Here is a 24,750-nt window from a genome sequence, read left to right on the forward strand (position 1 = left end):
GATTTCATACACTTTCAGGGATGGTCAGGCTAATGTCCTCCCTACCCCCTTTGCCCCATGAATTGAATCTCATCTGCTCTCCACATTCTGTGTCTACTTGAGTCTATGCAGGCTTCATCAGGGAAGAGGATCATTTTCTTTAGGGATAGATCACAATGTGTAGCTGTGTTAGTCTGTCACTAGCAGTAGAAAAGAGTAGGAGTCCAGTAGCACCTTAAAGACTAACACAATTTCTGGCAGGGTATGAGCTTTCGTGAGCCACAGCTCACTTCTTCAGATACCTTCAGAAGCTCATACCCTGCCAGAATTTTTTTTTCTTTAGGGGTAATTTACAAAGTCATATTTTTCTGAATACTTGAGGTATTTGGTGAGTATGTGGCGACCCTGCTTTGAGTGATTAGGTTTTACTTCTTTCATAGGGGGCCATGCTCCTTACTGTTGAATGTAGCTGATAGTGAATCATGACATGCTGATGATCGTTGTGTACAATGCTGAGACTTTATTCTTGTATTTAGGTGTTTTTATTCATCTGAAAGATGCTGAACTTGCTTTGGCTGTTGAGGCATGTTTGAAAAGCTTGGTTTCGGCATTTTGCTGCGATAACCATAGCGATGAAAAAATATTACAGACACTGATGTCACAGTTCTGTCCAGCTGGCTACCGACCTCAAATCATTGTTAGTACTTTTCGGAATAATATTTATGATGTAAGGCAAAAGTAAGTATGCGCTGACTCTTTTGTATGTACAACTTAAATTGCATATGTCTTTGATATATAGTAGTCCAGTATTGCAATTGGAGGCTGAATGCATTTTTTTGAAATATATAGGGTTTAAAAAAAACACGTAATTCTATGATAAAAATCTGTAGGCTACTTAACTGTGAGATTCTGTGCATCACATTGATGGGCTTTGATCCTGCTCAGATTCAAAACCAGCTAACTTTAGGCAGGAAATCTCTATCCCTTAAAAATGTAACCTCAGACTGATCATACGCCAAAGGGAGGAGTTGTGCCCCCTGTTCAGTTTCTTGTCATCTGCCACACTGGCAACTGGATTGGGAAACCTCTTGAGAGTAACCGTCTCTCTGGAGCTGGTTGTGTGTGTGTGTGTGGTGTGTATTGTGCTAGTAATAGATCATTGTTAATGTAAATCAGGTGGGGAACCTTTTTCCTGCCAAGGGCCATTTGCATATTTATATCATTCGGGGGCCATACCAGGCGTAGATCTCCCGGCGGGGAGTGGGGGAGGTTAGGGTTGCCAGGTCCTCTTCGCCACCGGAGGGAGGTTTTTGGGGTAGAGCCTGAGGTGGGTGGGGGTTGGGGAGGGGAGGGACTGCAATGCCATAGAGCCCAATAGCCAAAGTGGCCATTTTCTCCAGGGGAACTGATCTCTATTGGCTGGAGATCAGTTGTAATAGCAGGAGATCGCCAGCCACCACCTGGAGGTTGGCAACCCTAGGAGAGGCTATGCAGAGAAGGAAGGGGAGGGAGGGAAAGAAGGAAGGAAAGAGAGGGAGGGAGGGAGAGAAAAAGAGAGAGAAAGGGAGAAAGAAATGGAGGAAGGGAGAGAAAGAAGAAAAGGACGGAGGGAGACAGAAAGAAAGAGACAGAAAAAGCGAGAGAAAGAGGGAGAGAAAGAAAAGGAGAGAGTGACAGAAAAAGAAGAAGAAAAGAGAAAAAAGCCTTCCTTCACAGACCGCACTTAAGCCTTCCTGGCTCCCTACACACACGCAGGCACCTCGCCACGCAAGCGGCCCGGCACGAGCGGGGAAAAGCCTCCCCGGCTTCCTCCCCCACCACCACACACACACGCAGGCACCTGGCCGCGAAAGAGGCCTGGCACGAGTGGGGAAAAGCCTTCCCGGCTTTCCCTCCACACACGCACGCACTTGGCCGCGCATGCAGCCCGGCGCAATCGAGGTGAAGCCTTCCCGGCTTCCCCCCACACACGCATGCACTCACACGGCCCTGCTGCAGCAATGGCAGCGGCTTCCGCAGGAGAGTCCACGGGCCGCAGCAAATGATGCTTCTGGCCTTTAATGGCCTGCGGGCCAGAGGTTCCCCACCCCTGATGTAAATAGTTGGCTTCTCCGTTCTTCTTTGAGGGCCCTGTGCTTATGGCAATCACAGCTTTCTTCAAAAATTGTAAGTTCTGTTGTGGCAAGATACCTTCTGTCAATGGGCATGACTACTGCTTTCTGTGTGAGTGATTTCCTTAGACTCCTGTTAGATCTGTCTGAAATTACCTGAGCTTTGTACTTTGCTACAACATAGAGCTCTTTCAACTTCAGCCATTATGGCTCAATCAGCATCCTCAGTTTTGGCCTTGAGACCAGCCATGACTGAAGCTCCAACAAAGGAGAAAAGCGACTACCCTGCTGGAATGAAAATGAAAGAGACTGAAGTCTCCTAAAGCTTCAAGACCGAAGCACAAAGACCCTAAGAGTGTTCCTCTAGCAGCATCAGTACTGTATTGGTACTGACTTTTGTCTCCACTCCATCCATTTTCCTGACATCAACTGATGCAGATATCATCATTGTACTAGTAGAGTCTGAGCCTCCTGAGCTCTTTTTTTTCAGATGGAGATGGTTCCAAAGACTCCCTTCCTGTATATGGAGGAGTGACAGCTGGAAGACTCCCAACTCACCTGTCCAGTCATCTACTCTGCTGCCATCTTTATGCCCAAAGGATCATATGCCAAGTCTCCTTCTCTAAAGTTATAGATCCCATCTCAGATTCTGATCCTAGCCTTGGCACCATGATTCCTCCCAACATGGAGCCTTTTCATGGAGCCTCAGCTATAGAGATGCCCCTTGATACCAAGACTTTTCACTGGAATCATCTCAATGAATTTAAGGGGAGTTGGTAGTTGGCAGAAAAAGGCAGGATTTTGACCTGTCAGTCCCAGAAGGTCATTCTACAGGTTAGGTACCTCCACTGGAAAGGCCTTGACTCTAGCTGCCACTTGCCTCTTATTTGAAGGCAGAGACACAGAGCAGGGCTTGTGAGGAGATCTTGTGGGCTGGACAGTACAGGAGGAGGCAAGCCTTCAGGTATCCTGGCTTCAAACTGTTTAAGGCCTTAAAAGTAGGAAACAGCACTTTGAATCTCATTTTGAAACAAATAGGCAGCCATTGCAAATCTTTCAGCACATGAGTGATATGATCCCTGCACCCCATTCCTAACGGTAGTCTGGCTCCCACATTTTGAACCAGCTGTAGTTTCCAGGCTGTTTTCCAAGGCAGCTCCACATAGTATGCACTACAGTAATCTAACCTGTTATCCCAGCATGGATAAGAGATGAGAAATGGCTGTAGCTGGAAGAAAGAGATAAAAAGTGCTACATGCCATAGAGGAGACTTGAGCCTCCAACCACATAGGCCATGATTCTGCAGCACTCCCAAGCTACAAACCTGCTCCTGTGTAGGATTGAGTTGGAATTTGATTTTGGGAGAATACTTCATCAGAAACGTGTCTACTTCATGCTTTTGATGAAGGTGGGAGGTAGTTGGTACACAGTGGCATGAACTTCTGTAATCTCTAGAATGCAGCACACAAACACTGCTACATTTTATTTGTTTGTTCATTTGTTTGTTTATTAGGTTTCTAGGCAGCCCTTTCCTGACAAGTCAGGCTCAGAGCAGCTTACATCCATATAAAACAATCTCAGAGTTGGTCCATAAAAACAATTACTGTGCCTCTAATAAAATCCCGGTGCCTTTAAAGCCCTAGCAGCAACAAATTACCAATCAATAATAATAAAAACAATAACCATAAAGGCAGGGGAAGGAAAGAAGAATAAGGGGGAGAGGAGAGGAAGAGGAGGGGCCGTGGCTCAGTGGTAGAGCATCTGCTTGGCATTCAGAAGGTCCCAGGTTCAATCCCCAGCATCTCCAGTTAAAAGGGACTAGGCAAGTAGGTGATGTGAAAGACCTCTGCCTAAGACCCTGGAGAGCCGCTGCTGGTCTGAGTAGACAATACTGACTTTGATGGACAAAGGGTCTGATTCAGTGTAAGGCAGCTTCATGTGTTCAGGAGGGGAGGCCAAACAGATAGAAACCCTTCGCTATCCTCCACCATATGCCTGGCAAAACAACTTGGTTTTACAGGCCCTATGGAACTCCATCTCCTGCAGGGCCCAATCTCACTGGGCATGGTGTTCCACCAGGCTGGGGCCAGAGCCGAAAAGGCTCTGGCCTGGTGGAGGATAGCCGGATGCTTTTTGCGGTCGGGGATCACCAGAAGATTTTCACCAGATGAGCAAAATGCTCTTGGGGGTGGTGGTGGTATATTGGGAGAGGCAGTCCTGCAAGTACGATAGTTCCAGACCATTTAGGGCTTTGAAGGTCAGTACCAAAACCTTAAACCTGATCCAGTACTCAATCTGGAGCCAGTGCAGCTGGTGGAGCACTGGTCAAATGTGTGCCCTCCACAGCATCCCTGTAAGGACCCATGCCACTTCATTCTGGACCAGTTTAAGTTTCCGGAGCAGCCTTGAGGGCAGCTCTGCGTAGAGCAAGTTACAGTAGTCTAACCCTGGTGGTGACCATTGTATGAATCACTGTGGCTAGGTCAGGGCGAGAGAGGTAGGGCACCAGCAGCCTAATCTGGTGGAGTTGGTAAAATGCCACCCTGGCTATATTGGTGACCTCCATTGATCTCCATAGATCAACCCCAGGCTCTTGATGGATACAGCTGCGGTTTTTGGAAATTGCCTTTGAGTTCACTATTAGACATTAATATTTGATCTTAAGTGAACTTTTGCAAATACAACAATTTTGAAGTTCTGAGAATGTATCTGAAATGTTCTGTAATTGTGCCTTCTCTCTTTTGTAATACTACTTCTAGTGTACTTTCACTGTTTAACAGAAGAGCACTTCTGCTTTAACTCTTCCTTTTTGTTCTAGGGCAGTTGATCATCCTGTCTACCCTTCAGTGTTGACAGCACTAGAATTTGATAATCCCGTGGTTGCCAACTGTCTGATTGACATGCGGGGTATAGAAACCGTCCTGCTAATCAAAGTAAGATTTAACTCTTGCTGTTCCAATATATGCAAAAAAAGCAGTATTTCTGGCAGCCATCGTTAGACCAAATGCTAGACTGTATTGCTGCATGGCCAGTAACAGACAACACGTTTGCAACATCAGATATTCGTCGACTTAACACATGCACAGGCTCCGAACTCACTTGGAGCCCCAGTTTGCAGGCCTGTAGGGGACAGGGGGAAATGGCAACACTTGTGTTCTGCTGCGGGGTTTGATGGTGTGTCTGCTACAATGGCTGGGGAAGCCTCTGTGGCTGTGCAGGCTCCCTGGCACCTCAGGTCCACCTGCCCTGTATATATTCATGTGGCCATGCTGCCAAGGTTGTTATGCCTCACGGCTTCGTTCCTCCGATCCCTCCCTTTATCCCAGTATTACAGTTCTTCAGTTTGTTCGCGTATCTGTTCTTTGTCACAGCTTATTGGCGGTGTTAGCATGGTGCCATTTTGGGAGAAACTCAGCCTGGGTGCCCATTTCCCTCATCTTTTGGGATCCACTTAAGGGATTTCAGAGCGAGGACTTGCAGGGGCATGGCCAGCTTGGGGGCTGTCAGGGCAAGTGGGCTGCCTCAAGTGGCAGGGGAACTCATGCAGTGGCTTATACCCATTTGGAGTCCCGCATACTGCCATCCTTTGTATTCCCCCAGCAGGCTGGCTGGGGGTTGGGTGGTCTGCTCCTCAGCCATCAGGCAGGCCAGCCGATGCCCAGATCCATTGCCCGTATGCTGCGCCAAGGCTCTGTCAACTGGAACCAATAAAGTTGTGGCCATTTTACCCCAGTAAGGTATTGCTATTTACGCCTGATTGTTTGTGTTGCTGTTCTCCCATCGCCCCTTAGATGCTAGCCCTGCAATGGTTTTGTTGTAAGCAACCTGCTTGATGGCCTCTATGTATTGGAGTGAGGCAGAGACTGAGGTCTGATTTAAATAGTAAGCAAGATTCCCTGGTGTCTGTAGTAATCCCTCTTGCTGTTCTATGGAAACAAAATGTAACTGATTTCAAGAAAGAACATTCTGCCTGCAAATTAGGTTCTTCCAGAAAGATGAATGCAGACCTACTACAATCAGGAGAATACTGGCGTATGCCCATCTTCTTTCAGCAGGGTTTTTTTCAGGGGCAGTCACCCAGGGCATGAGAAAACCAGGAAGGGCCTGAAGCCGCATTAATTTAATTCTACAGGTCCTCTTTTAATGTCGTTTCCTATTCATGCTAAGTACTGCACAACCAGAAAAGGTCCCATTGTTGGGTTTGTTTTACTCCTTAGAATAATGTGGAAGCTCGCGAAGTAATGACGATGCGAATGCCTCCAAAAAATTGTAGAGAAGCTTTCACTGCTGATGGTGATCAGGTGTTTCACAATCGTTATTATTCTTCTGACAATACCAGGCCCAGGTTCCTCAGTAGAGATGTGGAAGGGGATATAAGGTTAGTGTCAAGTATTTACTAGCACTCTCTCTAAAATGGCTAAGAATTCTTTTCAGTGGTTCAGTTCAGTTCTTCTCTGGGTGTCTGTGTCCATTCAGACATATATGATTGCTTGAGCCTGCGCAGAGTATTGGATGGAGTTTTCAGGAGTTAAGCTGATTTTGGCAGTAGCTCTGCCCAGTCTGAGGCCAGAGGCTCCGGTGCACATTGGGGCTCAGTTGTTCATTGACCACTGCAGCAGCCTCATCATGTAAAAAAAAAAATGATGAATGAACTAGGCCTTTTATTCTTTCTTTCTTGTTTGCCTCAGTGTTTCTACCCTTCTATCAGTCTCCGGATTGTGTGTTGTTGTCGTTTCATGCCTTATGGCACTTGCATGACTTTCAAGTATCAATCTAGGTGTTGGGGAAAACTACCCAGCAGTGATGGACACAATCATTGCCTTTTCGCTCTGAGAGAGAAGGGCATCTACGATTGGGTGTTTCGGCTTCGGGAGGCAGGACCTAAAAACTTTCATTCCCACTTCCTGTCTCCTGGGAACGCCCCCTGTCTTCTCCAGTTCTTTCCTGCCTCGCTATCAGGAGAGCGTGTTTTTTGCAGCTCTCTGCTCAGCTATAGGAAAGGTTTCATCTTGTCTTCTATCCTTACCTAATCTCATACCCTTTCCTAGTTGTTTACCTCTTGTAGTCTATTCCTGTGTGTTACCCACTGTGTTTTAACCCCTGTCTAAGGGATTACTGAGGGTGAGGGGATAATAGCCGGGTTCCCGCCAAAACAAAATGGCGGAGGGTCGCCCAGACCAGTACATTATGCAGGGTGATCTGGATCCTTCCCTCCTGAGACCCGCTACAGACAGGGAACAGCCTTCCTGCAGTCAGTCGGCAAGCGCTAAGACTAAAGTTAAAAAAAAGCCACACTTAAGAAAAAGAAAGCCGGCTCGGCTCACGGAAAAGCAGCAAAACGCCTCCTCACGGCCGCCCGTGTCCCAAAAGCTCCAAAGCTTCAAAAAATGAGCGCAGAGCCGATACAGTTTGTATGTGCTCAGGGACACACAGCGGCTCCGGCTGCTCCGATCCCAGGTTTTGCCCCCGAGCATACAACGGCTATTGCCATTCCGTCTGTGGGCTGCGGCGCAGAGCACACAGCTGCGGTTGCCGCTCCGACGCCACAAGATAGCGCCGACTCAGCTTACCCAGGGCCTGCCACGAGAGCAGCCACAGGTAACGTACCCTCGCCACCGGTGATTGCGGGGGCGAGGGGATTGGAGTTCTTACGGGCAGAGCTTGCTGTGCTCGTTAGGGACTCCTTCGCAGAGGGGCTGCGAATGGTTAGTTTAGCCTTCCCGCCCCCCCCCCCTCACCTCAACCTCCAGGGAGGCGTCTCCCCCCAGGCGTAAGAGAAGCGCCAGCTCGTGCGCCAAGGCAAGCAAACGCAACACGCTGCTCACGGGGGGCCGGATTGAAACCTCAGCCTGTCTCTCTGTCTAGACAGCAGGGGCCTGATACTTCTCCCTTCTGCATGGATGAGGAGGAGGAAGAGAGAGAGGAGGGCGAGTTCTCTTCTAGTGGAGAGGAGATAGTTGTGGAAAATAAGCAAAACAGAATCTTTAATGCAGAAGATTTTCCCTCACTGTTAACTAAAACCTTAGCAGCATTAGATCTGTCAGAAGACTCCAAAAGTTCCTCTTCTGAGAAACTGAAAGGGTCAAAGGAATTTTTCCACATGAATGACACTCCCTCTAGTTTTATCCCTGTCCCAGATTATTTCACGGGACTGGTCAAGGCTGAATGGGTGAAGCCCCTAGCGGGGGAAAGGGTCCCTCAAACCACTAAAAGGTTTTATAGCTTGGCCACTGCATCTGCAGACCTTCTACGTGTACCCACGGTAGAATCTCCAGTATCTGCACTACACTCTGCAGACCTGGCCACAGAGGAAGGCCGGGTAATGATTAGGGACCCAGTTGATCGCAAGGTCGATTTAACCTGCAAACATTCCCATGAAGCCTCGGCCCTGGCCTCTAGCGTATCCATCACGTCAGCCCTTGTATCCAGGGCAGGAATAGTGTGGGTCAGAAAGTTAGGACAGCTCATACCCGAAGATGACAGGAATGCCCTAGAGGGGGTCTCAGGAATTCTTAAAGCGGTTTCCTTTCTGGCCGAGGCTTCCCTAGATACCATGGTGTTCTCTGCCAGAGCAATGGCCACTACAGTAGCTGCCAGGAGAGCTATGTGGATACGTCCCTGGCAGGTAGAGCATCACTCCAAAATAGTGCTAATGGGCTATCCTTATCAGGGCAGCAAACTGTTTGGAGAGTCACTAGAACCAATCCTTGTCGAAACCAAGGATAAGAAGAAGGCACTGCCCAAGGTCTTACGTAGAGATAGTAAATATCCAAACAGAATTCCTTTCAGTCCTTTCACACTGTCACTCTACAGACAAGACAACAGGAGAGGTCAGTGGAACTCACAACGTGGTTCCTTTCGCAGAGGTGGTCGCTACTCCAGGAACTCCCGATTCTCCAATTTCCAGTCGGATAGAGGGGATAAAACCCCACGACAACCCAAACAGTGACTCTCTTCCACAGCATGTGGGGGGCAGGCTCAGTCTTTTTCTGGACCAGTGGTCCTCCTTCCACCCAGACTCATGGGTCATGCGGATAGTGTCGTTAGGCTATCACATAGAGTTCTTCAAGAACCCCCCAATCGGGTGGTTCCCTCTCCACGTCCTCTGAACAAAGAAAAGCAATTGAGAACGCTGGCAGCTATTCAACATCTGATAGATATACACGCCATAGAGGAAGTTCCTCTCCTGGAGCGGAAATCCAGCGTCTATTCTATTTTCTTTACAATTCCGAAAAGAGACGGCAATTGGCGAGCCATCCTCGACTTAAAGTTCTTAAACAAATTCATCCATCGAAAAAAGTTCCGCATGGAGACCCTGAAATCCATCTCAGAGGCTCTCAGACCGGGAGACTTCCTTACCTCAGTGGATCTAAGAGAAGCGTTTTCGGAACTCAGTTCCCTATCTATTAGACCGGGCCTCTGTACGTTTCATGCTGATAAGGTGGTGCTAAGGGCAGACCCATCCTTTTGCCCAAAGGTTAGTTCCAGGTTTCATAGGGAACAGGAGTTAGTGCTACCCTCCTTTTGCCTACATCCGAAGTGTCAAAAAGAAAAGGAATGGCATTTCCTAGATTTAAGATGGGCTCTGCGGATTTACATTAGACGCACAGGCCCTCTGAGGACTTCAGATTCTCTTTTCATTAATCTCACCCCACCTAACAAGGGAAAACCCATGTCCCGGGCGGCGGTTAGTAGAACTATCACAAAATGTATCTCTCACGCTTACACACACAGTAATCTGCCGGTTCCTCCTAGTATTACTGCCCATTCTACCGCCTTTGACCATAGGGCCCCACTCGAAGAAATATGTAAGGCTGCTACGTGGTCATCAATTTCCACGTTCGTTAGGCACTACAAGCTAAATCTATACGCTTCGTTGGACGCCGCCTTTGGTAGACGGGTCCTTCAAAGTGTATTACAGGACGTCTAATCCCACCCATAGGGGGACAGCTCTGGTATGTCCGAGTCGTAGATGCCCTTGGTTACTCACCGTGAAGGCTCCTTCTGCTCTGAGATACGAAGGGCATCTCCCCGCCCAGACGTTCTGAGTAAAATTGGAAGAAAATTATCAGGGGTATTCTCCCCCGTAAGGGTAAAATTAACCTTAAAAATGTAAGTCAGTTTCTCACTAATCTTATTACCAATGTGCCTTGCCTTCGTTACCTAGTTAGGTATCATACATTTACGACTGTTGTTACCTGTTTGCACTGTTTTTCTCCGTGCTACTGTTTCTTACCTGTTACACTGTTGTCCTGTGTTAACCACGTCATATTTTCTGAGCTTGCTTCCTTCCTGGGGAGTTTCTGTTTGAGCCCACTAATTCTCAGAAAGTCTTGAACTGGAAAAGACAGGGGGCGTTCCCAGGAGACAGGAAGTGGGAGTCAAAGTTTTTAGGTCCTGCCTCCCGAAGCATGCGAAGCCGAAACACCCCATCGTAGATGCCCTTCGTATCTTAGAGCAGAAGGAGCCTTCACGGTGAGTATCCAAGGCTCATTCTCTGTCTGGAGAAAGAACACAGGACTTGTGTCTCCATTGCTGTGTTTGTCTGATGGCATGACTTGATCTGTTCCCAGCTTACTGTCCTTTCTATATATGGGAATGCACAGACACCTTGAAGAATAAATTACCTGTAATAGATGTTCTTCGAGTGGTCACCTGAGTAGTCACACAAACCACCCATTCCAGTAGCAGTTATCTTACTTGCCAGTGTAGTTCTGGGAAGAACTGAGTAAGACATTGAGCCCTACCCACTTGAGGTACATACATTGGTACCTACAGCACTGGAGTGGGCAGATCTACAGCCAAAATTGCTTTCAGCTTAGCTGGAAAAAATTCCATCTGATGCGTGCAGGATCAAGGATTCCTGTATGCATCACCACACATATGACGACTCAAAGAGCATCCATTACAAGTAAGCAGTCCATTCTTCTGTTATTTCTGAATTGCTGTTTGGAAGATCTGTTTTCTACAGGCACTTTCATAATGCTTTGTTCCTTTTAAGTCACTTAGAGAAAGAAATTGGAAACAAAAAAGCTCAGCTTTCCTCTTGTCAACAAAAAATATCTTCCATTAACAATAGTATAGGAAAGAATCAAAACATCATTAATAATCACCAACTGCATCAAAAGAAAAAACAGGTAAGAAATGTTTAGGAAGAAACAGTCATATTGCAAAATAATTACAATTGGCTTGGATATGTTACATAATACAGCATCTTAAAAATAGTTTTGTTTTTCTTCTGAATTCTAAGGCGTGTTTGTCTTTTAGGCTTAAAAGCTTTAGCATCTGTTTGTAAGAGAGATCTAGTGGGGCCTGATGCTTGCTTTAAAGGAAGGATGAAACAGTTTTGTACATCTGGGCTCATAAATAATTCTCCAGGTTTCTTCAGGTGGCTCGGGACCTTTTTACGGCCCAATCTTATGCATGTTAACTCAGACGTAAGTTCTCATGAGTTCAGCAAGGCTTACGTCCAGGGAAGACCACCTGAGAATGGTAAAACACAAGAAAGTACAATCTGAGAATGTACAACCTGAAAAGGGTACAAATAGGTACAAGAGAAAGGTGTGTCTGTGAGTAAGTCAACTGGCTTGTGCCTTTTTCCTCCTAGTTCCTGCCAGCATGTGCCAATGAGTCAGTCGGCCAGCACATGACAGTGATTGAAGCATGTGGGGAGGTGGCAAGAGTGCAGCAGCATCAAGCAGGCAATATTGGGGTGGGCTGCAGGTCCCAGCCAAGTCGTAGGATCATAAAGTTGGAAGGGGCTATACAGGCCAACTTACACATTAGAATCATAACACATGAATATTACTAGTCCACCAAATATGCATCTGTGGAAGCCAACCAGCCCCCGTATTGTAACGCAACTGAGCTCTCCTGGATTTAGTTGCAAAATGTTCACAAATTGGTTTAAAAGCTTTTTATCTGTATTTAATCCCAGTAATTTAATGTCTTTGTTGAATGTCTCTCCTTATCCCTCGCCTATAATGTTGCTAGCAATAATGTACTTATTTTCACTGTTATTTCAGGCAGAAATGAGAGAAATAAGTCTAGAAATTGCAGATCTAGAAGAACAACAGTCAGCCATCATATCTACATTAGTAAGCATTGTTGCTCTTTTCTGAATGGTATGGGGGGAGAGTAGTTTTTATTATGAAAATTAATAAGAATTCTGTGGATATTAATTTGTTTTAACTGATCATGAGAAGAGTCTAAGTTTAAACACTTAAATTAAATTAACTAAAGCTAATTCTGAAATAATTGAAATTTAGTAAATACTAAATTGTTCGAAATTGAAAATATTTGCATTCATACTTTGATGCACTTGAAGTTATCATGAAACTGGCCCAGCATGGTGATTCCTTTGGCTGATTTAATAAGAAATAAAAAATGATAAATGTTTCAATGGTGGGATAGCAACTAAGTTCATTTGCAGTTTTTGGGAATAACAGCAGTAAGTTTAGCATTTTCTACTCTTTGGTATTCTTGCAGCATGCTTTCGGCACATTTTAGGTAAACTTGGGATTGGCTTGGATGCATCCAAGGCTAATTTTGTGGCCAAAGATTGACAATAGTGTTAACATTTTAAAAGAATAACCTGTTTACCCTTGAAATTCAAAAATTTTAACAGGAAGAGGAAGCTGAAGAGGTCAAGCAGAAGATGGAAAATGATAAGAAGAATATACTTCAGCAGAAGAAGGAAATGGAGGAGGGAAAGCATAGGCTACAAGAAGCAGAACAGAAATTAGCAGCAATTAAAGAAAAAATCCATCACGTAGAAGAAGAAGCAGGCCCAGTCAAGGTACACTATGAAAACAGTATATACTCTGAAAGTGCTGTTCAGTGTAGGGCACAATTTAAAAGATCTTGTATGAAAAGTGTTACAATTTTTAATGAAGTATGGACGGAACTATTTGACAACTTTTAAATTGAGATAATGCAGTATTCAGAACCTAGAGTAGTATAGACACTACACCTACGAGAATATGATGAATACTAACACTCACAGGATAATTACCTAGTGATTAAAATATGCAGTTTTTATATTTGACTTGAGTTTTTTGCTATTGAAACTTTCAACAGAGTTTAATGACATTGGTATCTGGATTATTTTGATCTCTTTGAGACCAAAAATAATATTATTTTTCTAGTATTGTTTATTCCATAATAATCATAAGTATGATTGGTATGCCCGTTGTTACCCATTTTTATTGAATTTATAGGATAAACAGATTAATAGGTCAAATGGAGTGATAATAACTTAAGTCAATATTGTAACCAATTGACATTCATATTCATTTATGGTTAACAGGATGGACTAAATCAAGCAGACGATGAATTGGAACACAGTAGAAATTACATGCAACACTATGAGGGGAAAAAGAAAGAGCATTTGGAATCCATAAAAAACCTTAAAAATCATCTAGCTGCAAAAGAGAGAGAACTGACGGTATTTGATATGGTTATAAAGTCTGTCTTTGCTAGTGGGCTATCTACTAAATGCTGAGACTGCATTTGTAAGCATTCCCTTGTGCTTACTTTCATTTATTCATCTCTTTACATTTATGTAAAAACCAAATGGCCGTCTTAAACTATGAATAAATACGCACATTGAATATTGTACTGTATGCTTTCAAATGCATTGCTTAAGATCCTTAGAAGGAGGCCTTTCTTCCAGACTCACACATAGCTTGTTATTTTCCCTTCTTCCAGCTTCCTCTTCTGCCCAAGCAGGGGAGGTATTTTAACAAGAGAAAGTATAGATAGGCATACTGATGAAACTTATGAATATGCAATGTTATAAGATAGCTCACCCTATAGAGGGCAGGCCCTCATGAAACGAGAAATACTGTAAGATCTCCTGTTAGGTTCTAACCAGAGGCCTGCTAGCAAAAACAAAAGACAAGGTGATAAACTAATGTCAAGGTTATTTTGTTCCATGTACCAAAATAATGATTAAACTGGTGCCGCTATCTGAATGATTTATACTTGAATTTGCATAATTTTACTTTCACATAATTCTGACTTGGCTTTGAAAAAGGATATAATCTCCAAGCGTTAAAACTATTTTATTTTATAAAAGATGAATTCTGGTCCTTATGGTAGTGTTGGTATGCCTCATTTTCTCTTTAGTATATGTTTACAGTGTGCAAATAACTCAAAGCTTCTCAAATAAAGATTTGTATAACTGCACCAGTGAACTTGTACTGACATTTTAAAAATGTCGTATACAGTTCTAGTCACAGTCTCAAAAGGGTAATCAGAAAAAAACTAGGAAGGGTAGATGTCTCCATTATGGTCTTCCAGGAGCAATTGCCAGATGACAATTACTTTTGGTCTGATCCACTAAAGCAGTTCTTAGGTTCTGAAACATTAGGGTGGTAATCATCAGCCAATGAAAGTTACTCTTTTTCCTCTGTATTTTGAAGCTACATTTTGCATGTGCAGTATTTTTCTTAACCTTTGAAAGATTATCCTACCCTAGTGCTTCAAAATAGGCACATACTAATGTCTTGCTTTAAATGACGAAAAGATGTAATATAGAGGCTGATAGTATTAGATATGGACCGGGAAAGCGCAGTGAATGATCCTAGTGAATTATAGTGTCCTTCTAAGCCCATTGATATCAGAGGATTTTCAGATCATTCAAAGTGTTTTGAATGATCTGAAAGTATTGGATACTATGAACTAGTTTCTCTTTATTTCCTTACAGTTGTTGCTTAAACAGTAACTGAAAGTGACTTTACAACTCACACCCACCCCAAAATTGTTCTTACTATCAGAAATGAAGCTGCATAAATAAAATTAAGTAGGGCTTTTTCTATATTTGCTGTCTTCCCTTTCTCATTCAAAATGTTGCAGAGATTTAATGAAGATAATTTTGGCATATTTTAACATAATCTGTAGGAAATGATTGCAAAGGCTTCCGAAATCCACCCAGAGAGAATAGAAGTAAATAAAACTGTTAAGCGTCTTGATACAGAAATGAATCGCTTGAGAAATGAGATAAATTCAGAAAGGGAGCGTACTGGAGATATAGAAGAAATAATAAGGTAAACGTACTTGTTCCTTGTTTCCCTTCTGAGTATACAAGGATATTCTTTGTATTTCTGTTTGACTTTTGCTGTCGTCTTTGTATTGGGGTTGTCTTGATATGTTCTGTAGTGCCTAACAAATCTAAATGTTTTCTCCATGGACTTCACGTAGAGGCACTGCAGCTCTGCCTAAACATGGGGTGCAGTGACATTTCTGATATGAAAAGGGGCTAGACTGTTTTATTATACATTTCAGTGGAAGTAGAATTGTGGGTCAAGTCAAGTTGGCTCTTGTTCACATTTTTGTAATGCAGCCTGTAAATATTTGTATTCAGGTATAGTACAGGTGATCTTTTTTTTGTTCTTTGCTTCTGACACAGATCTTTTAGTTTGTTAACCAGGAGAAGGGTATTAGCAGTTGATAGTTTTTGTCGTAAACCATTCCTATGCTACATAGTGGTAATATTTTAAAGTCACAGAGAAAATTTAGCCGGTGTAGCATTTTGTTTTGCCACAAGGTTTTTTAAGCAAACCAAGTTTGTTAAAGTGGGCTGGTCCTGAATTCTCAGACTGTGTCTTCTGCTAATTCTCATATGCCACCATCCCTTTTATTGGCAACCAGGCAACTTCAGGAAGCAAAAGAAAAATACCAGAATGCAGAGGGTGAAGTCAAGAACTTGAAAAAATTTATTAAACTATTGGATGAAGTGATGGATCAGAGATATAAAACATTTATACATTTTAGAAGGTGGGTGTGATTATCATCTTATACATGATAGTAAAGTGTGACCTGGTCTGCACATATACTTAAATCCACAGATTAGAGCCTTTTACACAAAAGTGAGATTTTCCCCACAAACTTGGAGGACCTCCAGGCTTGCAGAAAAATCTTAACTCTTTAAACAGTTCATTTTAATCCCTCCAGTGCAAGAGTGTTGACTGCACAAGCACAGAAAAAGCTAACTGCACCTGGCAGCCACTGCCATTGAGAAGGCAAAGTAGGTTGCTGAGCAAGCGAGTTTCTGTCTCCGCTGCTGTTTAGGTGCCCAGGCAGAAGAGCCAGTGCCGTGTCTGTCACCTGGCGGCACGCATCCTCTATAAATAGAGATTTTGGAGGGAGGGGAGTCACAGGTAAGCAGGCAGAGCAGGGAAGTTTCCCTGCCTTGCGTTTCCCTGGGGAAGTGGCTATTGCCCCCCCAGCACTCTCTCAGGTGCCATGACAGAGGTGCAGCAGGCTGGCAGTAAAGGAGGAGGATGGGGAGGAGGAGTCTCTACCCCCCATCATGGCCACATTAGCAGCAGCACGGGGGCTAAGCAGGGAAGGGAAGGAAAAGCCTGGCAGCCCCCCCCCCTCAACTGCCTCAGTGTAAACCACTCACCAGCCTGGCTTACCCACCCACTCAGTCACTGACTTCAGGCAATGAGGGGGTGAGGAATGAGCTGCTGCTGCTCCCCCTCCCCCACTACTGAGTTGTCAGAGCATCACTCAGCCAGGGAGGGAATCTAAAAGACATAAACTGACTGCTGGCAAGCGGGGGTGGGAGGATGGACAGGTGGGCAGGGAGAGTAGCAGGAACCACTGCTCCCACTACCACTGTAAGCTGCATAGGGGTAGCAATATGGTCAGGAAGAAAGGAGCTGCTAATGCTTTCCCCAGAATCACTGGGAGTTGGTGAGTGGGTGAGTCAGGTGGGCTGAACATATGTGGGGGGAGCAGTCTTGCCCAGCAGGATGGGATTCCTCCCCCCTACAAGTCCAGTAGGTCCTGCCTTGTATAATTATTCCCATTGTAAACTTCACCTGGGAGGGAATAAAGCTTGCAAAATTTGTATAGTTGTACTGAATAATTCTCAACCTGGCCAAAACTGGTTACTCAAGTCCAGAGATTGTAGCCATGAATGGACAAGACAGATTTTTATGCATCCCTGAAAAATGTCTCAGGTTTGCAGAAAAATCAGTAGTCTTAAAAAAAGGGGAGGTTGAAAATCCCCCCGAAATAGTAAAAGGAGTAGCTGTAGTTTTAAGAAATGGATGCCCTCAGTGGCTGTTGCTAGGCAACTTCAACATTCCAGGTTTAGTTTCTGTCAGTAAAAGAGGGAGAGGGCAGGGCTAAATTGGCCTTTGAGGGAAAACTCATTGGGGCCAGGGTCAGCACAACAGGCGACTTGCTACTGCCTGAGTTGCATGATTCACCTAGTCCTAGCTGTTTGCAACTATTCAACAGCAGCCACACTATGAAAGACAGTGTGATGTAGCAATTAGAGGTTTACTCTAGGGCAGGGGTCCTCAAACTACGGCCCGCGAGCCGGATCCGGCCCATCAGGGTCCTGAACCCGGCCCCCTCCTCCGGAGCCGCCGCCGCGCCCGTCCCTTCCCCAAACTAAGGTGGCCGTTTGCCGTATAAAGCGTCGGTGGCAGCAGCAGAGTGGTGACACCTGCACCGACCCGGGAGCCGCCGCCGCCTCTGCGCCTTCCCCGCCGCGGCTGCCCTGAAGAGCCGCCGCCTCCTTCCTTTCCCGAGGCTCGTGCGCGGCTTGGGGGACGGGAGGCGCCGCCTCGGACTGCAATGTGCCCCTCGCCGCCGCTGCTCCTCCTGCCACAAAAGCCGCCACAGCCCTGAAGGAGCCATGCCGGGCTGGAAGAAGAACATCCCCGTTTGCCTGCAAGCTGAGCGAGGCGAGCGGGTGAGCAAGCGCTGGGGGCCCCGCACGGGGGGCTTGGGTGGCGGCGCCTCCGGGGAGGGGACAGCTGAGAGACCCCCGTCTCCTGCCGGCCTCCTCCCCCACCCTTCCCCTCAGGCGCTCTTTGCCAAGCAGGGGGCCAGCCCAGCCTGCCTCCCGCTCCAGGAGGCGGGAAAGGAGGGCGCACGGCGGGGGGGGGGGGTCTCTCAGCCCAGCGAAGGGGGGAGTGTCGGCCATGGAGAGGCACCTGGGGGAGGGGCGGCACGCCCTCCTGCCGCAAGTTAACTTTTCTTTGCCTGGGCGCCTGGCTGCCTTCCCATTTGGGCGGGGGGGCGGCCCCCAACAGTGTTTGAGGGACAGTGAACTGGCCCCCTGTTTAAAAAGTTTGAGGACCCCTGCTCTAGGGTCTGGGTTAGGGGTGTGCATTCAGATATGGCACAAAGAAGGTGCCATTTGACTGGAGCCAAAAAAGCTCAATCCAAAAAAGCAAAAAAAAAATTGGATTTGCAGAATGCCTTCATTGAAGCCTATGTGGAATCTTTGCAGGGCTCTGGGGGGCTGTTTTTTAAAGGCAGAGGCACCAAATTTGCAGCATAACTACTGGTGACTCTTCTTCAGTTTGGACTCCCCTGGCCCAATCTTTGCCAAACTCAGGGGTTCTTCTAAGAGGAGTCACCAGTAGTTATGCTGCAAATTTGGTGCCTATACCTTAAAAAAACAGCCCCCAGAGCCCCACAAAGATTCCACATAGGCTTCAATGGAGACATTCACACACACACCCTCAATTATTGTCTATGGTTGGAAATCTGGTCTGACATAGGTTCAATGTAATCTGTGGAAAACCTTTGCGGGACTGCCTTACTTTGTAATATTGTAATGTGGAGACCAATTCAGACAATTCTCTGTTTATCATTTGGAACTTATGACATTTATTTTGAAATAGATCTCTTAGGGTATGCCCTTTCCCCCATCCCTACCCTCAATATGCCTGCTGCAAGCAGAGCTTGTGAGAGACACAGCAATCCTAAGAACACTTTCCTGGGAGTAAGCCCCACTGAATAAAATGGCCTATAGATGTAACATGCTTATAATTATTCCCATTGTAAACTTCACCTGGGAGTGGAATAAAGCTTGCAAAATTTGTACAGTTGTACTGAATAGTCCCAGAAGTACCACTCTGAAATATAACTATAAATTATTATAAAGTGTGTAAAACCCTACATACTTTGCCTCCATTCTGCTTGATCTTTCAGGGAATTGTGGAACTTGTTGAACTGGAATTTCCTTATCTTTTAAAGTGGTAATTGACTCATACTAGCACTTACATAAATTTTAACTACTCAAAGGAAGTGGGTGATCCTTTGAATATTCAGACTGAAAAATGGAAATGTATTTCCATATACTTGCTTTAGAAGTAGAGCTTTTTCTCCTTATCCTTTGTAATATATATTTTCAGTGGGCATTTAAGTATTTTGTTTGTTTTCATTCTGAAGGTTTCTGACTATGCGGTGCAAATACTACTTTAATTCTTTGTTAAGTCAGCGGTCATATTCTGGAAAAATTGAGTTTGACCACAAAAATGAAAAGCTGTCAATTACAGTAAGTAACTTTATATTTTTAGTGTGGATGAATTTGCAGTAATTATCTTGATATTTGCTTGCTATTCAATTTCTTTTTCTCAATTTCTATGTTGAGCCAGGCTTGGCAGTGAAACTGTAGTAGTGGTTGAGCAGCACGAGTGAATACCCTGTCATATGGGGGTGGTGGTCCAGTTCTCATGATGCTGCTAGGCTATCCATAATTACCAGGTGTTCAGACATACAATGGAACTAAGCTAAGCATCCAAGAGAGGTTTCACCAATCACAGAGAGTTTTGTTCTGGCCCTGCCTAGTATGACTGACAGCATGATACTTCTTAGGGCTAGTCTGTACAGATCCCTTCTCTCCATATTCTGCTTTGGACGAGGTGTATTATGGGGAGAAAAGATACTGGCCCTTTATTGAGATACTCTTTACATCTGCGTTGGCAATCTAAAATGCTAAACTTAAAGTGCAAGCTGCTACAATACTAATATGTCGTAGATCAAGCTTAATCCAGTTATGTGCAAGTTCAAGTTTATTGATACAGTCTGTTTGAACAGCCAGAAATTAGTATATCAGATTGTCCAACTTGATAAAACTGTAAAAACTATTACAAAGTTAAGTGCAAGCATTTTCACTTTGGCTAGTTTAGTCCCATTGGAATAAATAGGTCTGAAACTACCTTCTCTAGTTTGCATGCTTTTGAAAACCTTGACTAGTTGACGAAAGGTTTCGCCCCCACCCCTGAGACCGTGGTTAGTATGTTTTTCCTCTTGCTGAAACTTTTTTAACTTGTTGGTGCATGAGGAATTTCCTATTAAGCAGCCATATTTATTGAGCCATTTGTGTTTTAATACTGCAGCGTGTTTCTTTGATTTCAGGTTTTCATACAGCTCAGGATTTAGCTGAGCTATTCTTGGATTGCTCATGTCACTTTCTTAATCTGGAAAATTGTCATTATCATTATAGCCTGCAGGTGTCCTCAGACTCCCAAGAGAGACTCTAGCAACATTGAATTAATTTTACAAAAATACGCGTTCCTTACTGGGACTATAAATGCCATGTATGCCACTTTCTTAGAACAGTGGGGTTCTACAGCTGTTCAAGCCGTAGCGATTCTGCTTTATTTGATTAGTCATTTTCTTGCTTCGTTTATATCCTGCCTTTTCCCCCCAATGGGCACCCAAAGCAGCTTAGATCATTCTTCTCTCCTCCATTTTATCCTTGCAACAACAACCATGGGAGGTGGGCTGGCTGAAAGTATGTAACTGGCCAACGATCACCCAGAAAGCTTCCGTGTCAGAATGGGGATTCATAATTTCTGTGAGGTTGTCTGTGTTTCTGGTATTTACTTGCACCACATGAAATTCAGCAAAAGCACTTTCAGTGTAAAAATTTCATTCATTTCAGCAAATTTTGAGCGGGAGCATCACTTGTCTATCACTAGTTTAATTACTGTTAACACAAGTTGTATCCTTTTATTTCATTACCGGCTTTTACTTCAAGACACCCTGAGATGAAAGTGTGAACACTTTTTTTCCCGTTCAAACAGTGTTGTCTATTGAAGTATCTGTTACATAGCTATGAATAAATTAATGTACCGCATTGTGAATATTTGTGATAAGTCTTGCTCAGTGGATGACCCACATCCTGAGAGGGATTAGTCCTATCCGGATTTGGAGGCAGGGCTTATGGGAAGTTATTCTAATCCCCCAAGATGGAGGAATATCTCCCACATCCACATCATGTCTGCCTCTACTGAGATATCAGGTAGGCTTATTAGGTTCTCCGGCACATGAGTGCTGTAGTGGTGGTACTGAGTTCACCATGAATCGCATGGAGAAACTTCTTCCCTGAGGCATGACGAGACCCCACCATCCAGCCCAAACTGCATGCTGAGTTAGTGTTTTCAGCAGCCTCCGGGTAACTCACTCCCCACTCCTCCACATGAAGCCAGCTGGGGGACCTTGGGCTAGTCACACTCTCTCAGCCCCACCTACCTCACAGGGTGTCTGTTGTGAGGAAGGGAAGGTGATTGCAAGCCAGTTTGATTCTTCCTTAAGTGGTAGAGAAAGGCGGCATATAAAAACCAACTCTTCTATTGTTTGTCCTAATGTTTCTAGTGATGCATTCCATAAAATTCTGTTTTTGCTTGCCTTATTCCTATCTTGCATTTCTTTTACCAGAGTTTACGCTTGATCAAACTCTCCCCATTTGGCCCAGGCTTTTTATAGCTTCTTTGACCCCATTTGCTAACCGTGCAAGCCTCCTCTTGCTATCGTTTCTACCTTTCCTAGTAACAATATACATTCTAGCTGAGCATCTGTTATTGAAGTTTTAAATTATTTCTAGACATCCTGACGAGATTTGCTCCTCCCAACTCTTCTTTTCAGTTTCTTTTAAACTAATCTCATCCTTTTTTGAAGTTAAAAGTGACTTGTGTTCAACTTCCATGCAACTCAATTGCCCATGGTCAGTGTTCCTTAACAGTTAAAAACAGCTTGTACCCTCTGCACTCACAAAGTTCATTTTTTTGTGCGTGTTTTTGACTTGTAAATCTGTGTTGAGCAACTAGAGTCAGGGTGGGCTTTTTTTCAGCCAGTATACATTCAAAATGGGGAGAGGCGGTCCCTCTCTGGCAGATAGATCAGAAAGCATGGAAGGAGTCACCATCACAGGATACTTTCTGGCTCATGAAGAGCAAGTTCCCTCACGAAGAGAATCTGTACTGCAGTGTTGGGAAAATGTTTTCGTTTTTGGAAATATGTATTTTTCAAATTTGCTTCTAATAATAATACTTCTCTTTCTTTATAAAACCAAAGGTTCAACCTGGAGAGGGAAACAAGGCTGCTCTGGATGACATGAAGTCTTTATCTGGGGGTGAACGTTCCTTCTCTACTGTGTGCTTCATCCTTTCCCTGTGGTCAATTGCAGAATCTCCTTTCAGATGTTTGGATGAATTTGATGTCTTTATGGTATAGTTTTAATGTACTCATTCTAATGCTTATTCTAATAATTGATAGGCCAGTTTTCATCCGTCACAAAACTCAGCGTGAAATATACAGGGTTCCCAGAAATCTCCCCACCCAGGCGTTCTCAGACCTGCACTTGTTTAACTTCAGCAAAGTTGTTTGTATCATGTGCCTTTCCCTTGAAACCAAAGATCGTTTATAAGTTATTCTAGGCTGCCACCCTGGAGAGTTGTGTTGGCTTCTTGAGATGTCAGCACCTATACATGAAACCGGAATTCTTGGGATGGGTGACCAGGAGATGAAGGGTCAGGACCCACAAAGCTGGCTGGAGGAGGAGCTGGCAGCATCTTTCATCTGTACTCTCCCTTTAAGCTCATAAGCATCCTATCAAACAGAAAACCCCACATCCATACAATTCAAATGTAGGTGTGTACTTCGGCCAGCAGGGCTAATAGCTTGGGAAAAGGACGAAAAATCATGCATGGAAATACGTTTAGCCCACTTCTATGGTGATGGTCCAAGCAAATCTGGAGCTCCCTCCCATGGCAGAAAATGTCAGGAGATCCAGTCATGGATCTTCCATCTCATGGTGGTCCATTGCTCAGTAAGACATAGGGTATTCTTGGGCTCACTACATACAAGGAAGTCCAGAGAACTTGCCTTCCCCCCTTCCCTGCAACATTGTTCTTTGGATTCCCCCGTACCTGTGTTCTTTGCTTTGGTCTTTGGATCTCAGCTTGTGCTACAACATGGTGGATATTTAAACCTGAATTAAAGATGTTTATATGATGAGACCCTTCATAGTTGTGTTTGAATCTTTTAGGATATGATTAACAGAAGAATTGCAATGGACATGATGCTTAAGATGGCAGATTCTCAACGTTACCGTCAATTTATTTTGCTCACGCCACAGAATATGAGGTGATTTGTTCATCTGTTTTTCTGGCTTAAAGCAATTAACTGTGAGATGTTAGCAGGAATTCCTTTCATGTGTAGTGTGTGGGATTTTAGTAGGTTTCCCCCCGCTTTTGTGCCCTGTTGCATGCATCTTCCATGCTGCCAAATATACTGTTTGGTATTTAACCACGAAATCCAGAAACATTATATAATTTAAATTTCCATCTCAAAGGCTTGCAGTAGGTAAATGCTTGCTAGATGAGGTTTAATAATGTCAGTGGGAATACTGACTCATGGAAATAAAGGGTATAGAAAATTAAATTGAGGCTGCAGAATTTTTTTCCATTTTTAATTTAAAAAATAAGGAAGTATCAAATAGGATATTGGATCCAAGTTTGTTCCTGCCACCCCTATGTAATATGATATATTGTTCACAAGGGTTCTCTATTCTTCAGCAGTAGCTGGAATGCATATATGCCCAAGTCTTCCCGCCCAGGTCAAACACACAAGGTGGATCCCAGACTTCTCTGTGAGGCTTCCATTTTGTGTGGAGCAGTGTTCTGCTCTTTGCCAGCCTTGCTCCATGCCATCATGGCACCCATTAGCGGGAGAGGTCCGGCTGCTGACTCAATCAGATGGATGTACCAAAATCAATGTGGTATTTCTGAAACTCTTACACTTGAGGAAGCTGATTTCACTGAAGTAGTATGCATGTACAATCAGTTCTAGGTTTGGAACAAAAGAACTTCTAGCCATTCTCCTTCTCTGATCAAGGTCACATTCCCCCACACCCTTTTTAAAATAAAGCTTCCAGTCCAGTTGGCAGATGCCATGTATGCTTGCACACTATCAGCTCCTGCTGTATTTAAAACAAGTTTCTGCAGCCTTTTCGTGTAAACTCCAAGGAAGATTGCAGAAGCTCCCTGTGGCATTTCCCCCAGAATTTTGAATTACATAGGAGCCATGAGACAACACCCATAAAAACCTTTGGAGCCTGCAGCTGAAGGGTGTACATTGCCACCATTATTATGCTATTAGCTTGTGACGAGCCTGTAATTTGGCTCCTGTAGAAATAAGAAGTTGGAACGCGAACAACAGATGATAGCATTTTTATGCCACGTTGTGCCCTATTGGTTCAGCTACTTTCCCCTCAGGGATTGTTTCATGGCTACAAGCAACATTCCTTGCCAAAGCAACTAAAAAAGTTCAATATGAAAGTCTTGATTAAAGTAATGCATATACCATTTACTGAGGATTTGCACATCAGTTTAAAGTCATTATCAATTTAGTCAGATCAGAAATGGAGAGCTAGCATGGCTGGAGTGCAGAAGTTGCTCAAGGAGAAACCATTATTAATTATCTTTGTACTGTTTAATATCTAGTTCCTTGCCTACCAGCCGCTTAATTCGAATCCTCCGAATGCAAGACCCGGAGAGAGGACAAAGCACACTGAATTTCCATCATAGAGGCGAAGAAGATGAAGATGAAGAATGAGCAC

General features: G+C 44.4%; 1 protein-coding gene across 1 annotated transcript in view; it reads left to right on the top strand.

The window, feature by feature from the left end:
* The window catches only part of SMC6 (structural maintenance of chromosomes 6), a 43,480-nt gene extending 18,730 nt beyond the window's left edge, over positions 1-24,750 (top strand). The window contains exons 14-26 of the mRNA XM_056856899.1: positions 516-717; positions 4,909-5,023; positions 6,308-6,468; positions 11,092-11,227; positions 12,116-12,187; positions 12,718-12,888; positions 13,399-13,536; positions 14,994-15,139; positions 15,744-15,869; positions 19,296-19,401; positions 22,206-22,358; positions 23,179-23,276; positions 24,635-24,750. Coding sequence (XP_056712877.1) covers positions 516-717; positions 4,909-5,023; positions 6,308-6,468; positions 11,092-11,227; positions 12,116-12,187; positions 12,718-12,888; positions 13,399-13,536; positions 14,994-15,139; positions 15,744-15,869; positions 19,296-19,401; positions 22,206-22,358; positions 23,179-23,276; positions 24,635-24,746 — 1,736 coding nt within the window. The 3' untranslated portion in view covers positions 24,747-24,750. The remainder of the gene's footprint in view (positions 1-515; positions 718-4,908; positions 5,024-6,307; positions 6,469-11,091; positions 11,228-12,115; positions 12,188-12,717; positions 12,889-13,398; positions 13,537-14,993; positions 15,140-15,743; positions 15,870-19,295; positions 19,402-22,205; positions 22,359-23,178; positions 23,277-24,634) is intronic.

The sequence above is a fragment of the Euleptes europaea genome, chromosome 10 (assembly GCF_029931775.1).
Source record: "Euleptes europaea isolate rEulEur1 chromosome 10, rEulEur1.hap1, whole genome shotgun sequence".
Classification (NCBI taxonomy): domain Eukaryota; kingdom Metazoa; phylum Chordata; class Lepidosauria; order Squamata; family Sphaerodactylidae; genus Euleptes; species Euleptes europaea.